This window comes from Gorilla gorilla, chromosome 13 (assembly GCF_029281585.2).
Source record: "Gorilla gorilla gorilla isolate KB3781 chromosome 13, NHGRI_mGorGor1-v2.1_pri, whole genome shotgun sequence".
Taxonomy (NCBI): domain Eukaryota; kingdom Metazoa; phylum Chordata; class Mammalia; order Primates; family Hominidae; genus Gorilla; species Gorilla gorilla.
Window position 1 is genome coordinate 90,403,370 of NC_073237.2, and position 24,188 is coordinate 90,427,557.

Here is a 24,188-nt window from a genome sequence, read left to right on the forward strand (position 1 = left end):
ACCACTGGGGAAGCAGTTCGGGGACCTCCTGGGCACAACCCAGCAGCCATCTGGAGCAATGGGCGGGATCCCTCCCAGCAACACAGACAGACTGTGAAAAACCACAGCGCAGTGTGCAAAAAGCAAGATGCAGAAGGAGGCACGGTAACAGCACAATTTCAATGGTCTACGTTAAAAACTCATCTTATTCATTCATTTGCTTGAACAAACATTTACAGAGTGCCTCTATTAGCCAGGCACTGTCTTGAACATCCAAACAATGATACACACTTCATAAGAACATAAAAGCAAACCCCCTAAATACGTCAGAACAGTCATGTGTAGGAGGGGGAACGCGGATAAAGGAGAGATACAGGGCCCAGGGCCGGATGGCCAGTACTTTGCTTCAGCTGATTGGAGCCCACAGACCGAAGGCAAAACAACACATCCATGAGTGCCTCTGCCTATCTGCAGGCAGTTTTTACGAAAAATAGAAGATTCCTCTTGTGGGAGGAGAATGCAGTCTAGACCCAGTACTTGCAGTTCAGCCAGTGAAACGCAGGCCAGATTTCAGCCCCACTCACCGCACAGTTGTCAGCCTTGGGCAGTGCTGGACCCACAGAACTATGCATGGCTGTCCTGCATGCAGCTCAGCAGTTAGTACACCCAGTGGTAACACACAAGGTAGTAGGATAGGGAGACAAAGGGAAGTAGAGAGATGATCGATTTTAAAAGTACAGCAGAAAGGTGAGAGTCTCTGAGCTTCAAACCTGTATGGAAGGACACACCCCAAATCCCTGTGGCTAGCAGTCTTGATAGGAGAGGAATTGGAGAGACTCACAGAGGGGGCTGGGATTTCAGGTAAATTTTATTTTAGTCTTTATTGAATCAACAGATGCTTGACTTTTTGATTAAAAATAAAGCAAAGGATCCATTTTGCCATTCTGGTTGAGTGCCATTGGGCGGGAGCTGCTGGACGGCAGGAGATGCAGCATAGGGAGGAGGGCACAGCATAGGGAGGAGGGCACAGATGGGATCTAGATGCTGGGCCCTGTGCCCACCAGGAGGAGGAGAAAGCACCAGGGCATGGGAAGCTGAGTGTCCCTACATCGCCCACCACCATCCTCGGGCCTGAAATGTTTGGCCTGGCCTCAAGTCCCAAGAGTGGCGTGCAGGCCCCTGGGGCGCTTAGGTGGAGAGCAAATGGTTAGGGGTCGTCCATACACTTTGTTTCGTCCTCTGCCACTGCATTAGAAACCTGGCATACCTTCCAACACCTGCTGGTGCCTTTTTGAATAGAGACAGAGCAGCCCTCAGGATCTAAGGCTTCTGACTCTGCAAGATCATGGTTTAGCCAGAAGTTGATGAGCTTTTTTCTTTTATTGTATTCTTTTCTTAAACTTACTTTCTACGTACGGCAAGACGATACTGGTTTTCCACTTATTGCAGTGATATAGTCTTTCTTTTTTAAAAAACAGCTTATTTACATCTTATAAAACTAAACATACTCTGACTATATAATCCAGCAATTACACTCCTGGGTATTTACCCAAAGGAGTTGAAAAATGTATGTCCACATGAAAACCTGCACACGGATGCTGATGGCAGCTTTATCCATAATAATTGCCAAAACTGGGAAGCAACCAAGATGCCTATGGATAGGCTCATGGATAAACAAACTGTGGGACATCCAGACAACGGAATAGTATCCATTGCTAAAAAGAAAGGGGCTGCAAGTACTGAGAAGACAGGAAGGAAGTTTACATGCATATTACCAAGTGAAGAAGCCAATCTGAAAAGGATACATGCTGTGTGATTCCAACTATAGGACATTCTGGAAAAGGCAAAACCCTGGAGCAGTAGAAAGATCAGTGGTTGCCAGGGTTTGGGGGAAGGGAGGATGAATAGATCAAGCACAGGTGGTGTTGAGGGCAGTAAGTCTACTCTGTGGGATTCTATAGTGGTGGATACATGGCATCAGACATTTGTCCAAACACACAGAGTATACAGCACTGAGAGAACCCTAACATCCGCTGGGGACCCTGGGTATCGCTGTGCATTAATGTAGGTTCATCAGTCGCAGCCGATATCCCACTCTGGTGGGGGATGCTGATTATGGGGAAGGCCGTGCATGCGTGGGGAGGGGTATAGGAGAACTTGCTGCACTTTCCTTCAGTTCTGCTGTGAACCTGAAACTACTCTAAACAATAAAGTCTAGTTTTTAAAAATTAGAAAATTCAGAAATATGAAAAGAAGAAATTATGGTTATTACTTTAAAATAAATGGAGAGATCTACCAACCTAAAAAACAGTGAATGGGTTTAAGGAGAAACATGAAGTAATAGATAGTCACTCAGTCAGTCAGCCAGCCAGCCAGTCAGTCAGATAATCAGTCAGTCATACAGATAGACAGTCAGATAGTCAGTTAGTCGGTCAGATAGTCAGTGAGTCAGTTAGTCAGTCAGTCAGCCAGTCAGTCAGCCAGTCAGTCAGCCAGTCAGTCAGTCACTCAAATAGTCAGCCAGTCAGCCAGTCAGATAGTCAGTCAGCCAGTCAGTCAGTCAACCAGTCAGCCAGCCAGTCAGTCACTCAAATAGTCAGTCAGTCAGCTAGTCAGCCAGTCAGCCAGCCAGTCAGTCAGTCAGTCAGCCAGTCAGTCAGTCACTCAAATAGTCAGTCAGTCAGCCAGCCAGATAGCCAGTCAGTCAGACAGAGGAGGCTCCTACTTCATCCTCAGAAGGGCTTGGAGGGCTTCCTGGAGGAGGCAGTTTCTACACTGAATCTTGAAAGGGAAGCGGGAGTTCACCAGGCCTAGAGGCCAGGCAGGCATTTCAGCAATGTGTCAATGATGTGGTTGGCCAAGGGAGGATAGGGGTACGCTGTGAGTGAAGCACCAGAGACTGAAGTAAGCATGTTCCTTTGAGACCCAGAGGTGTGGCCACTTCCCACACAGTGTCTACTTCTAAGATGGACACTCAGAGCCAAAATCACCCTCAGGAAAGAGTCGCGCCCAAGACTGCCAGTACAGCCCACGACAAGCCCAGGCTGACCCAGCCTGTCTTTATTTCAACTTGGAAATGGACCACTTGTTCCCTCAGTTGAGCACCAGCTGAATGAACAGCTTGAATTGAGGTGGAGTACTCACAGTTAAGGTTTCCCAGGACTGAGGGTGCCTGAAGAACTGACTTGCACATGCACACCCAGCTCCAGACAAGTGTGCAGGGAGGGAGGGTGGTGTGGACTTAGTGTCACGTGACTATGTTCTTACTGCAACCCATGCAGTGACAGAGGGTTTTGTGCCTAATACATAAAGACTTTTACAAGTTAATAAGAAGAAAATAGGTACCTCAGTAGAAAAATGGACAAAAGTCTTTCATTTTGAGACAGGGTCTCACTCTGCTGCCCAGGCTGGAGTGCAGTGACACAATCACAGCTCACTGCAGCTTTGACCTCCTGGTCTCAAACAATCCTGCCCTCCCAGCCTCCTGAGTAGCTGGGACCACAGGTGCATGCCACCACACCTGGCTAATTTTGTACTTTTTGTAGAGACAAAACATAGTAGAGACTATGTTGCCCAGGCTGGTCTCAAACTCCTAACCTCAAGTGGTCCTCCCACCTTGGCCCCCCAAAGTGATGGGAGTGCAGGTGTGACCCACCACACCCGGCGGAAAGTCTTGAATAATCATTTCACAAGAGAGGATATCCACGTGGCACTACATATATGAAAAGGTGCTAATGCAAATTAAAATCCCAGCAAGCTAGCACTACACACCCACCAGATAAGTTACAATGAAAGAGACTGACTATGCCCAGTGTTGAGGAGGACGTAGAGCACTAAGGATTCTCCCAGGAGGAGGATAAGATGGTGTTGTCACTTTGGAGAACTGTTTGATCCAGGAAAGCTGAACCTATGCATATGCTATGACCCAGCAGTTCCACCCCTGGGCACAGACCCTACTGAAATGCATACGATAGATTGACCTAAAGATGTTACTTAATCCGTCAGCACATCCATCACTCATTCCACAAGTACTTATCAAGAACCTCCTATGTGCCAATCACTGTCCTGAGAGCTCAGGACACACATGATAAAAGAGACTAAAGTGCTGGGAGATTGCATTCTGGAGGAAGAGAGACGTAAACACAAAATAAGGACAGCGGATGTGTGCCCAATAGGGATACAAGCTGCGGAGCACACTGGAGCAGTGAGTGGGGAGAGGGGGTGGGCCAGACTAGGGGTTCTGGGCTGGGGCTATAATGGGGTGCTCACTAAGGAGACAGTATCTGGGTACCTGAGCGGCTTGTGAGAGGCCAGAGAGAGTGGACTGTGGGCAAGTCTGGAGGAGGAGAGTCCAGGCAGATGGAAGAGCATGAGCTAAGGCCCTAGGGCAGATGTTGGAGGAATAGCCAAGAGGTCAGTGTGGCTGGGGGTCTTGAGCAGAAGGGCAGGTAGAAGCAGTAGAGAGGGGAGGGGGCCTTCAGGAAAGCCAAAAGAAAGGCAGGGTCTGGCTCGGCGTGGTGGCTCACGCCTGTAATCCCAGCACTTTGGGAGGCCGAGGCAGGTGGATCACAAAGTCAGGATATCAGACCATCCGGGCTGACATGGTGAAACCCCGTCTCTACTAAAAATACAAAAATTAGCTGGGTGTGGCAGTGCATGCCTATAGTCCCTGCTACTCAGGAGGCTGAGGCAGGAGAATCACTTGAACCCGGGAGGCAGAGGTTGCAGTGAGCCAAGATCGCGCCACTGCACTCCAGCCTGGCGACAGAGCAAGACTCAGAAAAAAGAAAGAAAAAGAAAAAGAAAGAAAGGCAGAGTCTACCTCCCCACAGATAGGAGCTGATGGAGACAGGGCTGGCTCTCACCCCTCTGTGTGTCCCCAGCACAAACCAGGCACTTCACAGCTTCTCAAAAATGCAGCAAATCAAGCCAGCCCCATGGGGACAGGACCTGGGCTGCCTGGTCTTCCACTGTGTCCATCAAGTGTCTAGACCATGTCCTGACAACATTTCTTATCTGACCAGCTCCTTCCCTGGGGCCTTGGCAGTGACCACCTGGGCAGGCAAGCATCTCATGCCACCGTGTGCAGGAGACCTGCAGCCCACACATCCAGGCCCCAGAGGCTGCAGCACCACAGACAGGAGGTGTGCCAAGGTTAGTACCACCAGGCGAGGTACTAACAGCATCCCATAGGCAGAGCTGCCCTCCATGCTGTGGACCACTCCACAGCCCCACAAAAATCCCGGGCCTCAGCAGACAGCCTCCTGGTCATATTACAAGCAGCCTAAATAAGACACCTTTAATAAAAAGGAAACACATACAACCCCATTTATATAGCGTGTAAAATAGATTAAAATAATTTTAAATGCATGAATAACTCACAGAGACTGTTTAAAAAAAAAAATCACAAGCAGCACTTTGTGGTGAAGACATCCAGAAACAGGGGCTTGTCCTGCAGACAAGGGACCCCAGAAGAGAGGGGCCAGGCCATGGATGGTGAGAGGTGAAGCCAGCTGGACTTCCTGGGTCGAGTGGGGACTTGGAGAACTTTTCTGTCTTACAAGAGGATAGCAAAATGCACCAATCAGCACTCTGTAAAAACGCACCAATCAGCGCTCTGTAGCTAGCAAGAGGATTGTAAAATGTACCAATCAGAGCTCTGTAAAATGCACCAATCAGCATTCTGTAAAATGCACCAATCAGCAGGATCCTAAAAGTAGCCTCCCTAAAAGGGAGGATTGAAAAAAGGGCATTCTGATAGGACAGAAACGGAACATGGGCGGGGACAAATAAGGGAATAAAAACTGGCCACCTCCCAGCCAGCAGCGGCAACCTGCTCTGGTCCTGCTCCTTGCTGTGGAAGCTTTATTCTTTTGCTCTTCACAATAAACCTTGCTACTGCTGCTCTTTGGATCCGTGCCATCTTTAAGAGCTGTAATACTCACCGTGAAGGTGTGCGGCCTCATTCATGAAGTCAGCCATACCACAAACCTACCGGAAGGAACCAGCTCCAGACACAATGGGACCCCTACGATGTAGTCGTGAAGGCTGGCCTTTCCAGGAGTGGGACACTGAGCCTGGCTTATACCCAGGTACTACGTAGAAGAGCAAGGTATATAGCACCATGAGCATCCCGCCTGAGTCCTCCCTTCCATTTTCCATGCTGTCCACTAGCTCAGACACACGGGCAGAGATGGTGGCCCCGAGGTTTGGGCATAGGCACGGAAATGGTGCTTTGGGTCTCACCCACTCACCCTTGGCTTCCGTCTCATTTAGGAAACAACTCTAAGGGCTAGCGGTGCCCACTTGCTACAGCTGTCTTGTGACCGCCCCTCTTGAATCACACACCTCGTGTGATGGGGAACTTACCCCCTGACAGACATCTCTGGCAGCTGACGCTAGGAGAAAGCTTTTTTTTGCCGACACCAGCTTCCCTAGGAGAACAGCCCCGGAGGTTGTTTCCCAGAACTCCATGGGGGGACTGTCCCCAGCCTACCCTTGCTCCTCTCATGGGACCTGGGACCTCTCCTGAAGCCCACCTTGGTCCTCCTACCAGGACGCACACTTTCCTCCTCGATCAAATGAGCTGCTCCTCTTCTCTGTGAGTCCCCAACCCTGTTCCTTGCCCATGCCTAATCACAGACATCAAGTCCCAGCTGCCTGGAGGGCAGCCAGCAGGGAACTGCCAGAGGCTGGCACCACTTCCCACCTCTACTCCCCAGGGTCCTTCCCACCTGCCACATCTCAGGCCTCACATTAGTGCTCCTCCAGCTCAGCAGCAGCAACTGAGCGCTCCTCAAGATGCACCTGAATCCCACCTCTGTCCACCTCTGCCACATCTGATCCAGCTCCATCATTTCTCATCTGGATGGTGGCAGTAATTCCCACGGCTCCCTGCCTAGACCCTCATCCCACCCCCAGACACAGCAAGAGGAACCCTCAAACCTCCATCAGACCCCCTCTCCAAGGAAAAGCTAGGCCCAAGCCTGCCCCACAAACTCTTGCCGCACTGGCCAGGCCCTTGTACCTGCTGTGCTCCTCCCCTCTCACTACTCGCTTGCTCCCCTGTCACCACCACCTCCGTGGGGCCTGTCGGATTGTGCACCCATTCCTCTTCCTTGGTTTATTTTCACCAAAGCACTTCCATTTTGTGACCTATTACATCTTTACTTACTAATTTTGTTCACTGTCCCCACAACTAGATGTGGCTTCAAGGGTGGGGTCTTGTCTGTCCTGCTGTCAGCTGTGTCCTAGAATCATCAGATGCCCAGCTGTGTTCACTGAATGTACTAACAAGTGAAGAAAGCAGTCATCAGCTCAGAGTAAATGATGCAGAAGGTGAGGGAATGCATGCTCTCTGAGGGAATGGGCCAAGCCCAGAATCTTGTCCAAAGAAGGCACAATAAATTTTCAGTTGTGGTAAAATATGCATAACATAAAATTTACCATTGTGACTATTTTTAAGAGTTCAGTGGTTTTAAGTACAGTCACATTGTTGTGCAACCATCATCATCATCCATCTGCGTAACTCTTTCCATCTTGTAAAACTGAAAATCTGTCCCCCTTCAACACGAATTCCCCATTGCCCCTCCTCCAGCCCCAGAGTAGGCTCACTGTGCACTGGCTAGCAAATTGTCAAGAGTCCAATGAGAGAACACCCAGGCACCCAACAGATTACATGAAGTGGGTTTGTTCCTTACAGTAGGTAGCGAGGGACAATGGAAGCCTGGGATCCCGTCTTGTTCATTCATGTGTGCCCCACTTGCACCCCAGCTGAAGGGTCCTGGAAAGCAGGTCTTGGGCTGGGTTTTAGACCATGGAGCAAAGAGGCTTGCTGGCTAAACCACTGAAGGACATCCTGCTTCTATGGGGGGAACTGGAACAGAGCCAGGGCTGCCCCAGCCGTCCCTCTCTATGGGTGTCATATCCACAGCACATTCTACAGTTATTCTTGAGGACTACAGGTGAGTAAAGGGGGAGAAGCGAGATTGTCCAAAGCCACCTAAACCCTAGCACCCCTGTTCTACTTTCTGCCTCTATGACTTTGATGACTGTAGGGACTTCATATAACTGGAATCACACAGTATTTGCCCTTTGCTGACTGCCTTATTTCACTTAGCATAATGTCCTCAAGTTTCGTCCACATTGTAGCATGGGTCAGAACTTCCTTCCTTTTTAAGTCTGAATAACATTCCATTGTGTGTACAGAGCACATTTTGTTTCTCAATTCATCCGTTGATAGACACTCAAGATGCTTCCACCCTTTGGCTATTGTGAATCATGCTGCTACGAACATGGGTGTACAAATAAGGCACGAATAACTTCTTATTGTAAGATCAAATAAGTGAATGAGGAAATGAATACATGAATGAATGAACAAACAAATGATATGTAAAGGGCATCCACACTTGCGCTTCTCCCACAGCCCCACTCACTCCCTGCCTATGATGCTGGTTTCTGCTGCCGCTGCCGCCGCCTCCTCCTCCTCCTCCTCCTCCTCCTCTTTCTCCGGCCTTGTGCATCCCCCATTAGCAAGAGCACAGGAGCTCCATGTGGACTGGGCCTCCAAGAACCCGCTGAGCTGCCCAGCGGGGCCCCTTCACAATGAAGCACGCTGTCCCTTCTTTAGAAGGGATTCTGCTTTCTTATGTTCACAGGATGTCCAAGGTCTCCTTGAAGATCAGGAAATGCAGGCAGCCATCCCAGCCTCTGAATAGCCGCTGCCAGCATTACACAGACCGGGCATCAGACGGTGTGTGATCCTCCTTGTTTTCTCCTCCTTTCTTTCCCTCTTCCTTCCTCCTCCTCCTCCCTGTTACACACCAGGGAGGCTGCTGCATGATTGACGCAAAGCCAGTTGCTGCTTGAAGGGGAACGTGAGGATTCCAGAAGCTCTGAGCTGGGCAGGGTCCTCTGAAAGTCTCTACTCTTAGCTGGTCTTAAACCTCGTTTTGCAGCTATCCTGTTGTTCAGATAAAAGCCTACCCAGAGCCACAACAGTTCGGAGACATGAGGGGAGCTGCTTTCATGGTTTCCCCTCCCCACAGTGGCCCTCTATGGAGTTTGCCCATCCACTCATGTTACACAGGACAAGACCAACACCACACAGCTGACAAAGGGTGTGGGGTCCAGCAAATCAACCCAGGGGCAGCTGGAGTTTGACCTTGCAGGGGAACTCTGGGAGCCAGTGTGGACAGCACCCCTCAGCATCATCTATCTGGGGGTGAGGCAGGTGTCTATCCACAAACTCCCGCCCACCCCTGGTTGAGGACCACTTTCAAGGGTGGAAGGGTGAATTTCTTGGCACTTTCAGGCTGCTGCAAGGGCAGGCTTTGGTGGCAGCAGAAGTCCTGAGCCAACTCAAAGCCAGAGCTTATAGCTGAAAGAACTGAGCCATCACTCATTCATTCATTCGTTCATTCATTCACTGCAGGGCCTGATGGGTTTGACTGAGAGCTGCTGAAGCATCAGTGTAGGAATGACATAGCCTGACCTATGAGACCCTGAGGAGCCCCAAGAGTGGAGCACCCCTAGGGTGACACCCATGCTGCCAAGGGATTGTCAATCACCCTGCCCCTGCCCCTGCCTCAGTTTACCACCAGCAGGCAGGGGAGGAGAGGGCGTTGCATTCCACTGGCTGTGACAGGGAAGGCTAAGCTAACTATTGTCATGTGAGATCTTCACACATGGGTTATAACCAGCCAGTGAGAGTTTGGCCGGGACCTCCCAGTGTGTAAGTGTCAGGGCAGCAGGACATTCATTCATGCGGTCCACAGATCTTTGCTGTGCACTTGCCATATCCCAGCACTGTCCAGGAACTGGGGTGCACGACAGGCAGGGTCTCTGCCCTTCCGGAGCAGACATGCTGGTGGGAGAGATGGGCAGCTCCCGAGGACTGCCCTCGTGTAAGTGCCATGAAGACAATGGAAGGGAATTATGCCAGACCCTCAGGGACCCCAGCACAAACTTGCCTCCAAAGCCCAGGCTCTCTCCTTGACAATAGCTCATCATCAGCCCACAAGGAGAAAGGAGCAGCAAAGGCCTGCAGAGAGCCAGCCCTGTCCCCTTGCCCAGAACAGGGGTGCCCCCTGCAGTTCTGTGAGCTGCTCCATCCTAGCAGCTCCCATCAGCTCCAGGGACAGTACGCGAACACCAAGTTATACCCTCACATTTATTCCAAAAATCTTTTGGGAGGAAATCCCACTCATTGCATGTCCAGGCACCTAATGAGGACATGAGATCGTGTTATCGGTTCCTATTTTAAAGAGGGGGATACTGAGGCACAGAGAAGACCTCTGTGCCTCAGTAACTTGCCGAAGATCACACAGCTGACAAATGATGAAGCCCTGGGTCTTAACTACAGTGCTAGGCTGCCCCATGGCTCAGCTGTGCTTGTATTCGGGGCCTTCACTGATTGAACTCAGAACAGCTGTATTCTGGAATGAATTGCAATGCAGTTCAGCCAGCTAAGCCTTCTCTGGGAATCTTCTCAGGGCTGAAGGTACAGGACTAGCTCATCAAGTTACTTTGGGCTGAATTACACCCCAGCTCTGCTTGCCATTCACTAGGTGTGAGACCCTTTTCTAAGCCTCAGTTTTCTCATCTGAGAAACAGATTTCACCCGCTGTATCTCAAGAGGTTTTTAGGATTAACCACACTGGGATTAGCCACAGCCATGCCCAACATCAATGCTTCCAAAATGGTGGAGGTGGGGGTGGAGAGGCCCTATCCTGGGCCTGGCACACATAGCTGGTCCCCAGTGCAAGCTGGCTTCTATCCCTGCCTCTGCTTGGAGAGGGCCTGGGCTCCCTTCAGGCTCCAGGGCTGGGAAATGATGCCACTTGGTGCTCCTGCACCACATCCCCACATGGACCCCTGGACCATTCCCAAATCCTGACTGCAGGACCAGCCCAAACCCCTCCAGACCTTCCCCCCGCCCACACTCAGCCACCAGCCACCATTCAGACAGGAGGAGGGACTCCTACAGATACCCCTGGGGGAAAAAAAAGAACCACTCAGCCAGCATCATCCTGACTCTGAGGTTGGGGGGCGGGAGCGGTGTCGGAGCATTTGCAGAGTAAGTTCTTTAAAGTGCAGGGGAATGCTAGGTGGACAGGAGCTGTGAGAGACCTTGCCCCAAAGATAGATCCCAGGTAGATACACAAGGCATTGTGAGTGGTGGTGAGTGCCAGAGTGCACTGCAGTGTGAGTCAGGGTCAGAGCAGCCCTCCTCTGCGAAACGACCCTTTGGAGCCCGGGACGGAAGAAGGAGACAGTCCCTGGCAACCGGGAGCACAGGGAAGAGCATTGCAGACTGAGGAACAGCATGTGCGAGTGCCCTGGGGAAGGAGGGAGTTGGCTCATTCGAAAAGCAGAAACACAAGGAGGAAGTTTTCTGTCACTTTCCATTTTCTCCACTACCAGGCAGGGAACTCGCTCGTTTCTGTGCTCAAGGTCACATGGTGGTCTGCGGGACAGCTGGGCTGCCTTCCTTCAGTAACTCTTTCCTCACCCCAACTTTTCCACCTTCTTCTCCTATCTGCCCTTTCCCTTTCCTTTCTCCAGCCTGTCTCTCCATTTCTTCCCCTCCCTTTCCGCCGTTTCTGTGCCTCCCCACCCCCACTCTCTCAAGCACACTTCCCTTTTCCCCCTTTTCTCTCTCTTAGACACTGCCGCTGTCTTCCACCTCTGTCTCTCCTTTCTGCATTTCTTACCCCGTGTCTCGGTCTCAACTCCCTCGGGGTCGAGTCCCTCTGCGTGTCCTCCCCTACCTCGGCCTCCACCTGCCCCTTGCACGGGCGGCGCCGCCTGCCGTGCGCAGCACGAGCCTCGCTAATGCGTTTCGCATGGCGCGTCAGTCAAACGCCCTTCTAATGTCCTTAAAGCACGCAGAAAATTGCATCCTTATGAAAAAGGAGAAAAAAAGCAAATTGCCTGGTGGAGGCGGAGCTGCCAAGGGGGCTGGGGCGGCAGCGCGTGCGGGCGGAGTTGCGTTCGGCAGGGCGGACTTGGGGCGGCTGTCAGGGGCTCTCCCGGGCCAAGGCGCAAGAGCAAGACGCTGCCTCCTCCCAGCGCTTCCAAGTGGCGCCTGGGCCCACATCCTTGCCTGCTCTCTCCCACTCTTCCACCTCTCCTTGCTCGTTCCGGACACCCTGGCCTCCCACTGCACCACCTCCCTCCGCTAGGCTCATAACCGCCTCCGGACCTTGCACTTGGTTTCGCTCATCCCCAGGCGCTTTTCACAACACAGCCCCTTCCTCCTGGTCACTCAGGTCTCTCCACTGAAGGGTCACTTCCTGAGACCAATCTTCCCAGACCACCCTGACTAAAGCCCCCACCCCACTCATCTTCTATCACCTGCTGCATTTTCCACATGACAACGATCACTCTCTGAAATCATCTTGTGGATTTAATTGTGGCTTCTTCACCGTCTGTCCACCCCTCCCCAGCACAGTGTCTGGCACGCAGAGGGCATGTTGAACAAATTGGTGAACAAATGAGTGAGACTTATTCCAGGCAGGCAGGGGCTTTGGAGACTCTAAGGCATGTGGGGCACTCCAAGCTGGACCTTGAGGCTGCTGAGTGAGGGGCAGTGGAGACTAACCAAGCTGAAATCAGATCCAATTCGTTGCTAATGACTTTGTGTTCCTGGGCAAGTTGCCTAACATCTGTGAGCTTTATCTTCTGGAAAATGGGAGCAGGAGCACCTAGCTTACTGGGGTGTCCCTGGATCGATAAAGTAATTCAGAAGAAATTGGGGGGGGGGGGGTTCTGTCCCTAGCGCTAGGAATTGTCTGCCGTACTCAATAAGTGCTTGTTAAAGGAATGAAGGGCTGACATAAGAGCTTGATACATATCAGCCAGTACATGCTGCCACTGATGTCAGATGCACGATTACTTCCTGAAGCATTGAGAAAGAAACGTTGTTTAAATATTGCGAATGAAGCCATAACCCATTGCTCTCATATCACCTGGAATTTTTATTTTATACTTACTCAAATATCTCTTTTAGGCTTATTAGGACATAGATTTAAAAAAAAAACCACAGATCACTATTGAGTTTACATCAAAACGGCAACTATCAGCGCAATCAATCATCAGTGGAGGTATTCCTAAAACTTCTTTGAGAAGCCTTCTTTGAGAGAGGTCAGAGGCACCTCTCTCAATGGACACCCTCTAAGCTGCTCCTCCCCTGTGAATTTCTATGCCTTGCTGAAGAACCACCCCCCTGGCCCCGCCCCAAGCTGCTCCTCCCCTGTGAATTCCTTGGCCTAGCTGAAGGACTCCCCTCGGTGGTTTTCCCCTCCAGTGTTGGTGCCTGAGAGGCCAGGGGCCACCACTGTCCACTGGAATGGCTAAATAACCTTGGCAGTACACCCATGGGAGTGGGCAGGAGGTCACATGGAGCATCCATGACACCCACAGCCTCTGGGACCCTCATCCCCATCTCAAATGTCATGGAACCCAGATTTCAGAAATGGGAAGATGCTGTCTTAAAGTCAAGACCTAGGGACACTACTGTGTAAGAGCTAAGACAAATTGAACTTCTGAAGTCACACCAGTGAGGGTCCCCCTTCCAAAGTCAGAGAGATCCCAAGAGGAAAGGCCCTTCCCTGGAGGGGCCTCTGACAGTCCTGGGGCAGGAAGTTATGAGTGGCCCGGGGGACCAGAACAGAGGTAGAGAGCTGAGCCAGAGTCAGCACCTGCTGGCCCCGCGGCTACCGTTACCTTCCTGCCCCGCCCAGCGGAGCGAGGAGCCCCAGCTCCCTTACCTCCCTACAGTGGGGTTGGGAAGGTGGCATTTCAGAAGTTTTCCTTCAGCTTGGAGATCTGGCCCCGGGCTGAGCTGGGAGGGAGGGTGGGGGCTGTAGGTGGGACCGCTGGGGAACCCAGCCTGAACAGAGGGGGCAGAGGTTCCCAGCATCAGCTAGTCTCCTCCGTGGACACAGGAACCCAAAGTGGGCTCAGGGGATGTCCTTTGCGTTCCTTCTCCGGTACTGTCATTTCTAGGGCAGAGGCTCCCTGACCTGTAGAAAGGAAATCAGGCAGGGGAGCAACTGAAAACAGAGGCGGTACCGGGTTTCTGCTAGGACCCTGGAGCTCCAGGGAGATGGGGAGAGATGGCCGAGTGAAGGTGCTCACTCGGGGTTGAGAGGACCACATTTTGGCCACTCCTAGCTGGCCCTGCTCGGTTTCCCTGTAGGCACAGTAAGACAGTGCCCTCCAGCTCCAGGGGACAAAAACTTCAGATTCTGCTGTTGTCGACTTGGACTGGGACCCGCGCTTCTTTTTTTTTTTTCTTTCTTTGTCCCCACAAGTGACCCTCTAGGGGAATCCAGAACAGGGAAGGGAGCAAGCCAGAGGAACTTTTTTTTTTTTTTAGGTGAAAAGCCAGGGGGAGGGATGGGGCGCCCCCGCTCGCGACTACGCCTGCGACTGTCCTCGCGCTGCGGGGGCCGTGCGTGGAGCCCGCGGTAAGCTGGAATATCCAAGCCAGCTGCAAGTGGCCTTCCGTTCCCCACACGCCTCCTGCGTGCCGGGCCCAGCTGGGCGCCGCCCAAATCTTCTCTCTCCCGGGACTCTCCAGCTCCCCTTCTACTGACCAGGAGAACGTCTTGCTCCGGCCAGGATCACACCAGTCGAGAAGCGACCCCCTCCCCCATCCTGGGCCGGGGCCCTTCTGACAATCCTCCCCAAGGACTCCCTCATTCCCCAGGCCACCTTGAACAAAGCACACTGAGCGCAAACTTCGCGCCTCTGGGGGAACGCTGCGGCCAGGCTAATCCTAGCCCTCTCTGCGCCCCCAGCCCTTCGCCTCCTCAGGGTCCAGGCGGTCGCAGACGCTCCCCACTCCCGCAGGGCCACAGCTCTCGCGAGACTCCTGAGCCCTCTCCCTCCCCTGGCTGCGGCCCCCGGGCTCCGGGAAGCTCAGCCACCGCCTGGGCCCACGCCATATCTGGGTTTTTTTCCCAGGACTTTGGGGATGAGAAGAGACTTCTGCATAGAGGGGAAGAGGAACGGGATCCAAGGGACCTTTTCTTCAAGTCCCGGGCCTGAAATGAAGGATGCCACTGCTGCCTGCAGGCAGAGAGACAACCTCGGCGCTCGGTGGCGGGGGCGCAGTGGCACGCAGGGTGGGCGCCAGGTAGCTCCGGTCGGGCACGCGCAGTCCGACAGACCGCGTCACCTTGGAAGACAGGATGCGGCCCGTTACCTAGAGTGGCAGCTTTGTGGGCTAGGTCAGCACGGGGTCTCCGGGCCGGCGGGCAATCGTCTGCCTCTGCGCCTTAGCTCCCTGGAGCGGGCCTGGAGCTTCCGTTGGGTCTCAAGGGTTCCACCAAGCAAGGAAGCCCTGAGCTACCCAAACACAATGGCGTGCAGCCCTCTCCTCTTCCCCAGTCTCGGGGACTCGGTCTGCCTCTGCGTTCCCTGTCCCGCCAAGGAGCACAGAGGTGAAGGCAGTGACAACAACTCCACCCCTCCCGCACTGCAGGGCCCGGAATCTGGTCTCCCTCATTTGAGGCCCAACTTCCCCACTGACCCACAGGTGACCCCCGGACCGGAGTTCCCGCATCAAGTTCCCCTCTGTGCCGGGAGGGGGCGGTTCTCGCTGAAATATTGGGGCCCTTGTGCTCTGACTCCGGATTGGCCAGACCCCCTCCCGCACCCCTCAGAGCCCTGGTCCTACAAAGACCACTAGGTCCAGAACAGCGAGGCACCTTGGGAAAATGCCAAAGATTCGCAGGGCAGCTAATCTGCTGAAGGTTGCCTTCCTCGGATTTAGTAAAACCGGAGAGCCCTGAACTAACTGTGACTGATGCTGGTCAGATCCCCCTCCTTGCCCCTTTTGACTGGTGTAGGTGCATTCTACCTTCTTTCACAACTCTGTATGGTAGAGACATAGCTGGAAACCAGGTCCCTCAGGCCTCCCTTTCCACAGAAGTCAGACCTTCACTTCCTGTCCTTTCAAATGGAGAGGATTAAATGCAGTCACGTAAGTCACTTGGCTGCTGGGACCAGCGCAGGAAAGTTACTGTAGGGTCACTAGGTTGAAAGACGTAGGAGTAACCCCAAGGCTGGAAGGGATTAAGGGCCGCAGTCACACACTGATGATTCATTCATTCCAGGCGGTCAAGGTTGGGTAGGTTTTCTGGCTCCTCAGGAAAAGCAGGCGAGTAGTCTGGGAGCTGTTTGCAAGGCTGAATTAAGAACTCAGAGTGAGCAAGAGCTGGTTTCCCACACCTGGCAGGACTGGGGTGAGGAAAGTGGCTGCAGCCTTCGGAAAGTGCTTGCTGTCTCCCTCTCCTCTCCCCACGCCGCCCTCCCACCGCCCCCCCCACCGCCCCACCCCTCATTCCTTCCGGCCTTGAGGTTCAGGCAGGGGAAGTGCAAGCTCAGGTTCTGGGAAGAGCCTATCAAGCCAAGATCTGAAAGGAAAGGTGTTGCCACAATAGGTGGGGGGCCAGAAGTCACTTTCACATTCTGAAACACAAAGCCTGCAGCTGAGTTTTTTGTTTGTTTGTTCCTGAATCTCTTTTTGGTTGCTGTTGTTGTACTTAAATCTCTTTTCCTGTTTGAGTCTGGAAGGACCTGGCTTCAGGAACTCTGAATGGCCAAGTTTCATAGTCTTCCTGAGCTTTAACCAGTAAAGTGGCCATCGCTCCATCCCCACCTCTGGTCATCCTCCCCACCCCCAGCTTCAGGAAGCACAAGGACAGGAACCCACAGGCAGCCCTGAGCCCAGCCTGGACTGCGGGAAGGCAACTGAGACCTCCATGAGAAGGGGGCACCTGAGAGCACATGCAACCAAGCTGTGTCCCTGCAAGGGACCACCCTCCCTAGGCCGGTGTCAGCTGAGTCCTCTCTCTCCGTCAGCCAGGTGCCCTCACTGCCCGGAGCTGGAACTCAGCAGCCCAGGCGCCGCCGCCCTGAGTATCCTGCGGAAAATGTGAGAACTCTGGGGAGCCATTGCTGCTGCAAGGACCCGCGGGCGGGCAACCGCGCTGGTGGGGGGCTCTGTCCAAACCTTGCGTCCTCGACTTCCCATCCGCCTCATAAAGGGTTGGTGAAGACCATCTCAAGGACCGCACAAACTGGTCCTTCAAGTCCCAGGAAACCGAAACAACAACCGAGGCGGCTCTCTGTCCGGGCCACTTCCGGAGCGAGCTCTGCGGTGGACCTCTGGCTCCCGCTCCTTTGGGCACCCGCGGTGCGGCCAGACCGCTCCTGCCAGCGACTCTCTGGCTGGCAAGGGAGAGGAGGTGGAGTTCAGACTGGCCCCTCACGCCCAGAGTGGAAGCGATTCCTAGGATCCTGCAGCCACCCAGCCGCCCGCCGTGCCTAGCCCGGGCTTGATGGTGAACAGCACAGCTGCCTTCGACAGAGCCGGAGGAAAGGAAGTTTAAGAAGCAACTGCCCGCGTTCCGCTTATCTTGCCGCGCCCACCCCCACCCCCACCCTCACCCCTTGCGGATTCAGAAGCTGCTCCACCGAGCCCGATTGTGTCATAAAATATTTTATTGGAAAAAAAGTCACCGTCTTCGCAAGAGGGGGTAGGGGCCCCGGCGACATCGGGGACCCGGCCTCCAGGCCGAGTCGACGGGTTGCCCCGGGGCAATCTCAGGCCGTTGTGGCCTGAGCCCAACCGCTGGGTCCCCGACGTCCAGAAGCGGGTGTGTGCCTGGAGGCTCCTCGGCCGGGAGGGCAGGCCCCAGACGGGGTGGGGGTGCAGGCGAGGAGCGGGGCGTGAATGCGCGTGGAGCGCTCTGCGCCGCGGAGCTCAGGGTAGAGACTGTAGCTTCCGCCGCGCTGGATGCGAGTCTCCCAGGTTAGAGCCCAGAAGCGCGCTGGGACCTGGGTCTGGCTTTAGGGTCTGTGTCCTTCCTCGTTTGGCCCCAATTGTCCGCATTCAAGATCATGATAAAAAGGTTTAGGAAGTAAACTTCTTGGACGCGGAAGGGCCGGCTCGCGGGTTTCCGCCGAGTGAGGGGGCTGCGGGTGGCGCGGGCATCCCAGGCCCCGCACCGTATACCGCCCTCAGTCCTCGCGGCTCCTGTCGCTGGGCTCGCCCGGCACCTCCGCCGGTTTCTCTGCATCCTTGGCGCGCTCCTGCTCAGTAAGCTGCTCGCTCGTTGGAATTGAGTTCTTCTTGGGCCGCCCCTTGGGCTTGGTGGGAGACTCCAGGCCGCCGCCCTGCAGCACCTGCACGGGGGACCGCCAGCACCTGGGTGAGCCAGCACGTGGACTGGGGACCCCCGAGGAGACTTGAACCCAGGTGGGACTAAGGAGTGCAGGGTCCATATGAAGAAATGGTGGGGAAATGTCCCAGGAAATAGCGGCCATTTGTCCAAATGCCGCCTGGGGAGCGGCCCGGCCTGGGGAGCATAAGACTGCCAGGAGGCCTGAAGGTGCCGCGGGAAAGGACGAAATGTTGGCTTACCCAAGGGGCAGAAAGAACTGAGAGGATTCCGGTGCGTACCAGGCACCGAGGGAATCGGGGGGTTGGGCAGAGTCTCAGTGGGGAGAAGAAGGAGAGCAGCTCTGCATGCACCGGGGCATGGCCCAGGAAGCTGAGGGGTGGGAAGCCACCAGGCACACTCACTATTTTCTTCCACTTCATCCTCCGATTCTGGTACCACGTCTTCACCTGCAACTGGCTCAGGCCCAGGGACTCAGCAAGATCTATTCTGGAAAGAGCAGGGCGCACCCTCAGCAAGGCAAGTGACCACACTCCCACAGCCCGCTGGCCCCAGCCTTGTCCCGCCCTACCTGTCCGGCGTGGAAAGGTACTTCTGCTTCTCGAAGCGTTTCTCCAGGCCCATCAGCTGCAGCTCGGTGAACACAGTGCGGCTCCGACGCCCCTTCTTGGCCTTGGTGCCTGGCTCCCCAGGGCCTGCCGCCTCCAGCTTCCCGCGGAGCTGCAACTCTAGCGGCAGGTGTGGCGCACCCGCGGCGCCGGGCAGCCCAGGCCCTGCCGCCAGCAGCGCAGAGCTCAGCCCTGAACAGCCCAGCGGCGCCAGTGGGAACTTGAACACCGCCGCCTGCTCGGCCTTCAGCACGGCTGCGAAGAAAGAGAATGAGGACCCGGGTGAGCTACGGCCGCGCTCCTCTGCCCCAGGGACTGCCGCACCACGTGCCGCGGGGGTGCTCGCGCTTGGCCAGTGCCTCCCAGCGCAAAACCTCCACGCCCTGCCGCTCGGCGCCGGTGGCGCAGATGGAGACCCTCCTCAACGTTGCCGTTCCCCAGATTTGGGAGGGAGTATCTCCTCGACCCTGTCCGTGTTCTGTCCTGGAGTTCCCCAGGCCTCAGCTACCTCTGAGATCTCGGGGTTCCTGATGAACATGTTTGCAGCTGCGAGAAACTCGGAGTGTGTCTTGTCTTTCGGGGAAAGTAGAAACCAAAAAGAAAACGGCAGCTGGTCCTAAGAATGGCGTTTGCTCCAACCAAATCAGCATTGCTGCGTTAGAAAAAGAACATGCACGGAGCGTGCACATTTGCTCTTCCGTGCGTGGCACAACAGCCATGCGGTGGCCAGGAGTCATCTGGGCCGGAGTTGGGTGCTTCCCGGAAATTCCAAAGTACCCTGAGAACCTGGAAATTATTGTTCACGTTTTCTATTTTGAGACGCTTCCCCATGAAGATGTTTCCATTTTCTTCAGTCCTAAAATGATTGTGTGCCCGCTTCAAACGAATTAGTAGCAACAGAGCAGATAGAGATGAAAGATAGCCGAATGGCCGAGTCCCAGTTGGACTTACAAGGAGCGCGCTGGCCCTGCCGTCTCCAGGCTAGGGAGCACCGACTAGGAGGTGGGGGGTGCAGGGAAGGCGACTTGAAGGGCTGGGGTCCCGGCTACAGCGTAGGAGCCTCCCTTCCCCGACAGGCCTGTCACTGAGGTGGGAGTCCTAGCCCGGCTGGAGTCGGAAAGGGCAGGGCAAGGCGCAGGTAAATGTGGGGCAGAGGACCCGTAGGGAAAAGGTGGGAGATGGGAGGCAGGCCGACCCCAATGAGAGAAGCGAGGGAGGCCGACCGGCAGACGGGTGGAAAGCGAGATAGGGAAAGAGAAGACGAGGGTGGAGTGCGATGGAGACAGCACCATCAGGGCAGAGCAGGCCCCGCCAAATTAGAAGAAAGGGCAGAAGCTGAAAAGGTCTGCGCAGGCCGTTCAAGCCCTGCAGAGGCCCAGCCGACCTGAAACCAGAAGGGACAGCCAGGCAGCTGCTCACAGTCAGGCCTCTGGCCCCAAGGCAAGGCCGAAGCAGGTCCGCACTGCGGCCAAGGCCGCGTTCCTCGCCCGCTGGAGCTCCCGGGGACTCCGGGCCGGCTTGGGCCCGCGTCAGCACCCAGCCCTCGGGAGCGCAGGCCTCCTCCCCAGAGGTCCGACTTCCCTGGGTTGGGCAGCCGCGGCCACTCCCGGCCAGCCCTCTGCGGCGAAGCCCAGGCGCCCGTAGCCTGAGGTCGCTTCCACCCACAAGAGTCCGTAGCCTGGCAGTGCGCCTGCACTGGGGATGCTCACTCGGGGTCTCCGGGCTGGAGGCCGAAGGGAAGCAGTGAAGGAAAGAGCGAACACCCTCCCCGGGCGGCCCGCGGGCACGAGGCCTGGTTTCTGTGAGGCCTGGAGCTTGCACCCTCCGCCTCCCGCCTGGAGGGCTCCGAGAGACGATCCCAGAACCTGCGCTCCCAGAGCAGCTTCCCGGGGCTGCTTCGAGGCCGGAGGAGGCTCGGGGCGCCCCCGCGGTTCAGCTCGCTATCTCCCGCCAAGCCCGGCCCGCGACCCCGCGGCCGCCACACGTACCCAGGTGGCTGTGGAAGGGCCGCGCCGCCAGCAGCGCCTGCACGCCGAACTTCAGCAGCTCGCCCGCCGCGGCAGCGGCGGCTGCGGGCGCGGCGCCCTTGGGCCCGGGTGGCTCCGTGAGGATCTCCTCAATCATGAAGCTGCGATAGCGGTGCGGCCGGTGGTCCGCGCAGCCCTCGGGCGGACCGAAGCGCGCGGCGGCCGGCTCCCCCGGCCGCTGCATCGCGGCGCCCACTGCTGCGCCCGCGGTTTGGCGGCGGCGGCGGCGGCGGCTTGGCTCCGGCGCGGGGCCCGCGCGGGGCTCTAGGCCGGCCCGCAGCTTGGGGCGGCGCGCGGGCGCCGGCTCATGCCCCCTCCCCCGCCGGCCGGCCGGGCGGAGGCGCAGGGCGCGGGCGGGGCGCGCGGGGCTCGGCCGGTCGAACCCGGGACTGCGCCCCCGCCCCGCGCCGCCGCGCCTCTTGCCCGGCCAGCCCCGCGTCACCGCCCCGCCCCGCCCCGCCCCGCGCCGCCGCCCCCAACCCCTAGGCTGAGCCGGAGGGAGGGACCCAGTAGGGAGGGAGGCGGAAGGGAGGCCAGAAAGGAGGGGGCCGGGTGAAAGAGGCCGGCCGACCGAGACCGAGGGAGACTGAGCGGAGCGCACGCCCTGGAAGGAGAGAGCCGGAGAGTTCGGGAGGCAAGACCCCCAGAGACGACAGTCGGAGGAATCAAACGACACAGGTGAGAGAAGGGGCAGAGGGAGACGGCGTGGGCCGAACAAGATTCCAGACAGTGATGTGAGGGTACCAGAGACGCCACCGAGATGTGCGCAGAGAGACCAAAAGAGGCGTGAGAGCCAGCGGGCTGTGACGTGACGGAGGGCACAGGGGCAGGCGGGGCAGAGGAAGGGGGCGGTAAAGAAAGGGGACAGCTAGAAAACCGGCGGCTTGATCGGCTTTTAGGTAGCCCCGGAAAGGTCGGGAGGAGGAGGGGCAAAGGCCGCGCTCCTCAGCTGGGAAGGAGGTGGTCTCGAGCAGCCTCCAGTCCCGGGCTCAACACCGCCAACCCGGCAAGGGTGAGGCAGCGTTCAGGGATGCAAGGGGCAGAGCGGTAGCGGCACCTGTGCACCCCTCCCACCTCTGCCTCAGTTTACCATGTACGGCCTCATTTCTCTCCGGGCTGCCCTGAGAGAAAAATGTTCTCCAGCCGAGATTTGCTTGAATTGGAAATTCAAGTGATCCATGGACACATCCTCCTTGACAGCCCCCAGAAGACTGTGGGCTGGTTACATCCCCCTAGTTAGAAAAGGAAAAGGATTCGAGGAGAAGGGAAGGATGCAGCTTTGCCTTTTCCCAGCTTTGGAGCATCAAGAAACTGTTACTGGGCGGAGTTGGGGCCAGGGGGCCACTGGGTGCTCTGAGAGTGTAAAGACCAAACTCTGGTGGGACCTGGCTCCATTGCGGAGCCTCAAAGGCTCCAACATGGTGGAGGAAGTTGGCAGTACCTTCTCTAGATCTTTCTTTCCATCCTTAGAAGAGTATAAGCCCAAGCCGTGGAGTGAACAACCCCAAAGCTACCCTACGCTGAACTCCTCTCTTTGGTCCTGCCACTACTGGTGAAACCACTGACCCTTTCTGCGTCTGTTTCCTTACCTGTCCTGAGGAGATGCTGACCTTTGGCTCCAGAGAGACTGTGAGAACTCAGTGAGGGGGTCCTGCACTCCGAGGGTCCTGCACCCTGGGAGCCCTTAGGTCTGTTTGGAGAGAAAACAGTTCCTCCAGGCAAGAGGGGAGAAGTGTCCCCAGGAGGTTGGGGGAGGAGCACCTGTCCTCCTCCTTCTCAGGAATCACAGGTCCTACCTCCCAGCCCCATCCACCATTGCCAGTCAGCGCCTGACGCACTGGGGGTGTCCTGGGCCACCCCGACTTCCTCTGTGAGCTCCATGTGGGGCCTCAGTCTTTACCTCAGGTAACTAGGGCTTACCACACCTACCGCCATGCCCCCCACCCAAGTTGAAGTCCTTTCTCCAGCTCCAGCTGCTGGTGGGGAGGCCTTCAGGCTGGCCCTCAGTCCCTGGCACCTGCCCCAGACTCAGGAGTGGGGGTGGGGGGCAGGTGGGGACTAGGAAGTGGCCCAGATCCTTTGTCTGTAGGGCCTGGAGTAAGGACAAAGACTACCTTACTCTGGTAAGATCCCAGTCCCAAGAGTCCACTGTCTCTCCTTCCCAGTTGTTGCATGATTTTCTGAACTCAGAGTTACCATTGGGACTGAAAGAAGGTGGCCTCAATGGCCGCCAGTTGCTTCAGACTCCCTCGGAGAGTGGTGCTGTGAGCCTACATGGTTCTTTGGAAAGGGTGGAGAGGGGCGCACTAAGAGCAACAGTATCCCACACTGAGCAGGCCTCCTCCTGAGAGACCAAGAGACCAGGAAGCTGGCCGTGTCGCTGTTGGCCAAGCAGCCACTGACATCCTACCTGGCAAATAGAAACAAGCCAGTGTCTCCTGGGAGGCTGGGGCAACCCAGTCAGGCTCCCCCTATTAATGGGTAGACTCAGAGAACCCTCCCTAGATGAGTGCAATAGTATCACTGAATCCAACCATCTCCTTTTTCAGATGGGAAACTGAGGCCCAGCAAGAGGCAGCCCTGGTGCAGGGACTCCAGTGAGTAGGGCTGGTTTACTATTGCTTCTTGTACAGAGCCATATCAAGCTCCTTTTCCCGGCTTCCTCCCTCACCTCCCCCATCTTAGCAGGGCCCCTGCCCCTTCCTCACCCCCTGGCTTCTGCATCTCCCTAAGGGCATAGCCTAGTGGTGGTTTCTCCCCTGAATAGGCCCAGCTAGCCTCTGTCCCATCCCCTGTTATTTGGGCCCTAACAGAAGCTACCCAAATTTGAAGCATCTCTGCCCCATGCTCAAGACCTGAGGGTCTCACATCCTCCAAATGGGTCCCCAGATTCCAGATCCACAGATTTGGGGATCACACTGTTCATCAGCTGTCACTAAACTTATTTTACTATGAGCCATACCCCTGGGGTAGCTTCTTGGTCAGCTTGTGGGGAAGGGGGTCATTTTCAGGATGGAGGCCTCTTCTCTAGATTTTGGGGACTCAAAAGAGTAGTGCAGCCCAGCCCTCACCCCATTCCACAGGTGTGCACCCCCAGCTCCTTGGACTCTGGCCAGGACCATTTCCTGCAGCCCCAGGCCAGCCCTGCAGCATGAGCAGAGGGTGGCTTTGGGAATGAGGCCCTGAGGGCTGGAAGGAGAATGCCCAGCGCCTAGGGAACTTTGGGAGACCGCAGCTGGCTCCAGGGGCTGAGAGAGCCAGGGTCCTGCCCCCGGTCGCCCAAAACACCTCCCTCGTAGGTCTGTCCCTGATCCCCCGGCTCTTGCTAGACACAGCCTCCCCGTCGCCCGACCCCAGGGCAAACCAGCAGATAAACC

General features: G+C 55.8%; 1 protein-coding gene and 1 long non-coding RNA gene across 2 annotated transcripts; one reads left to right on the top strand and one right to left on the bottom strand.

Moving 5' to 3' along the window:
• Positions 1–16,446: 16,446 nt before the first annotated feature.
• On the bottom strand, positions 16,447–21,204 carry BARX1 (BARX homeobox 1). The gene is made up of 4 exons (XM_004048286.4): positions 20,773–21,204; positions 18,748–19,039; positions 18,581–18,665; positions 16,447–18,180 (listed from the first exon to the last, which is right to left on the bottom strand). The coding sequence occupies exons 1-4, from the start codon at positions 20,993–20,995 to the stop codon at positions 18,016–18,018; spliced, it is 765 nt and encodes a 254-aa protein (XP_004048334.1). The 5' UTR covers positions 20,996–21,204; the 3' UTR covers positions 16,447–18,015.
• Positions 21,205–21,681: 477 nt separating this feature from the next.
• On the top strand, positions 21,682–23,770 carry LOC109028298 (uncharacterized). Its single transcript, XR_002007310.3, has 2 exons — positions 21,682–22,716; positions 23,361–23,770. It is a non-coding gene; the product is annotated as an uncharacterized lncRNA (long non-coding RNA).
• The last annotated feature ends 418 nt before the right edge of the window (positions 23,771–24,188 follow it).

Coding starts and splice junctions, on each gene's coding strand:
- BARX1 (XM_004048286.4), bottom strand. CDS start 20,995: ATGCAGCGGCCGGGGGAGCCGGCCGCCGCGCGCTTCGGTCCGCCCGAG. Junction 19,040..20,772: donor GCCCTTCCACAGCCACCTGG/GTACGTGTGGCG, acceptor CTTTCTTCGCAG/CCGTGCTGAAGGCCGAGCAG. Junction 18,666..18,747: donor TACCTTTCCACGCCGGACAG/GTAGGGCGGGAC, acceptor TGCTCTTTCCAG/AATAGATCTTGCTGAGTCCC.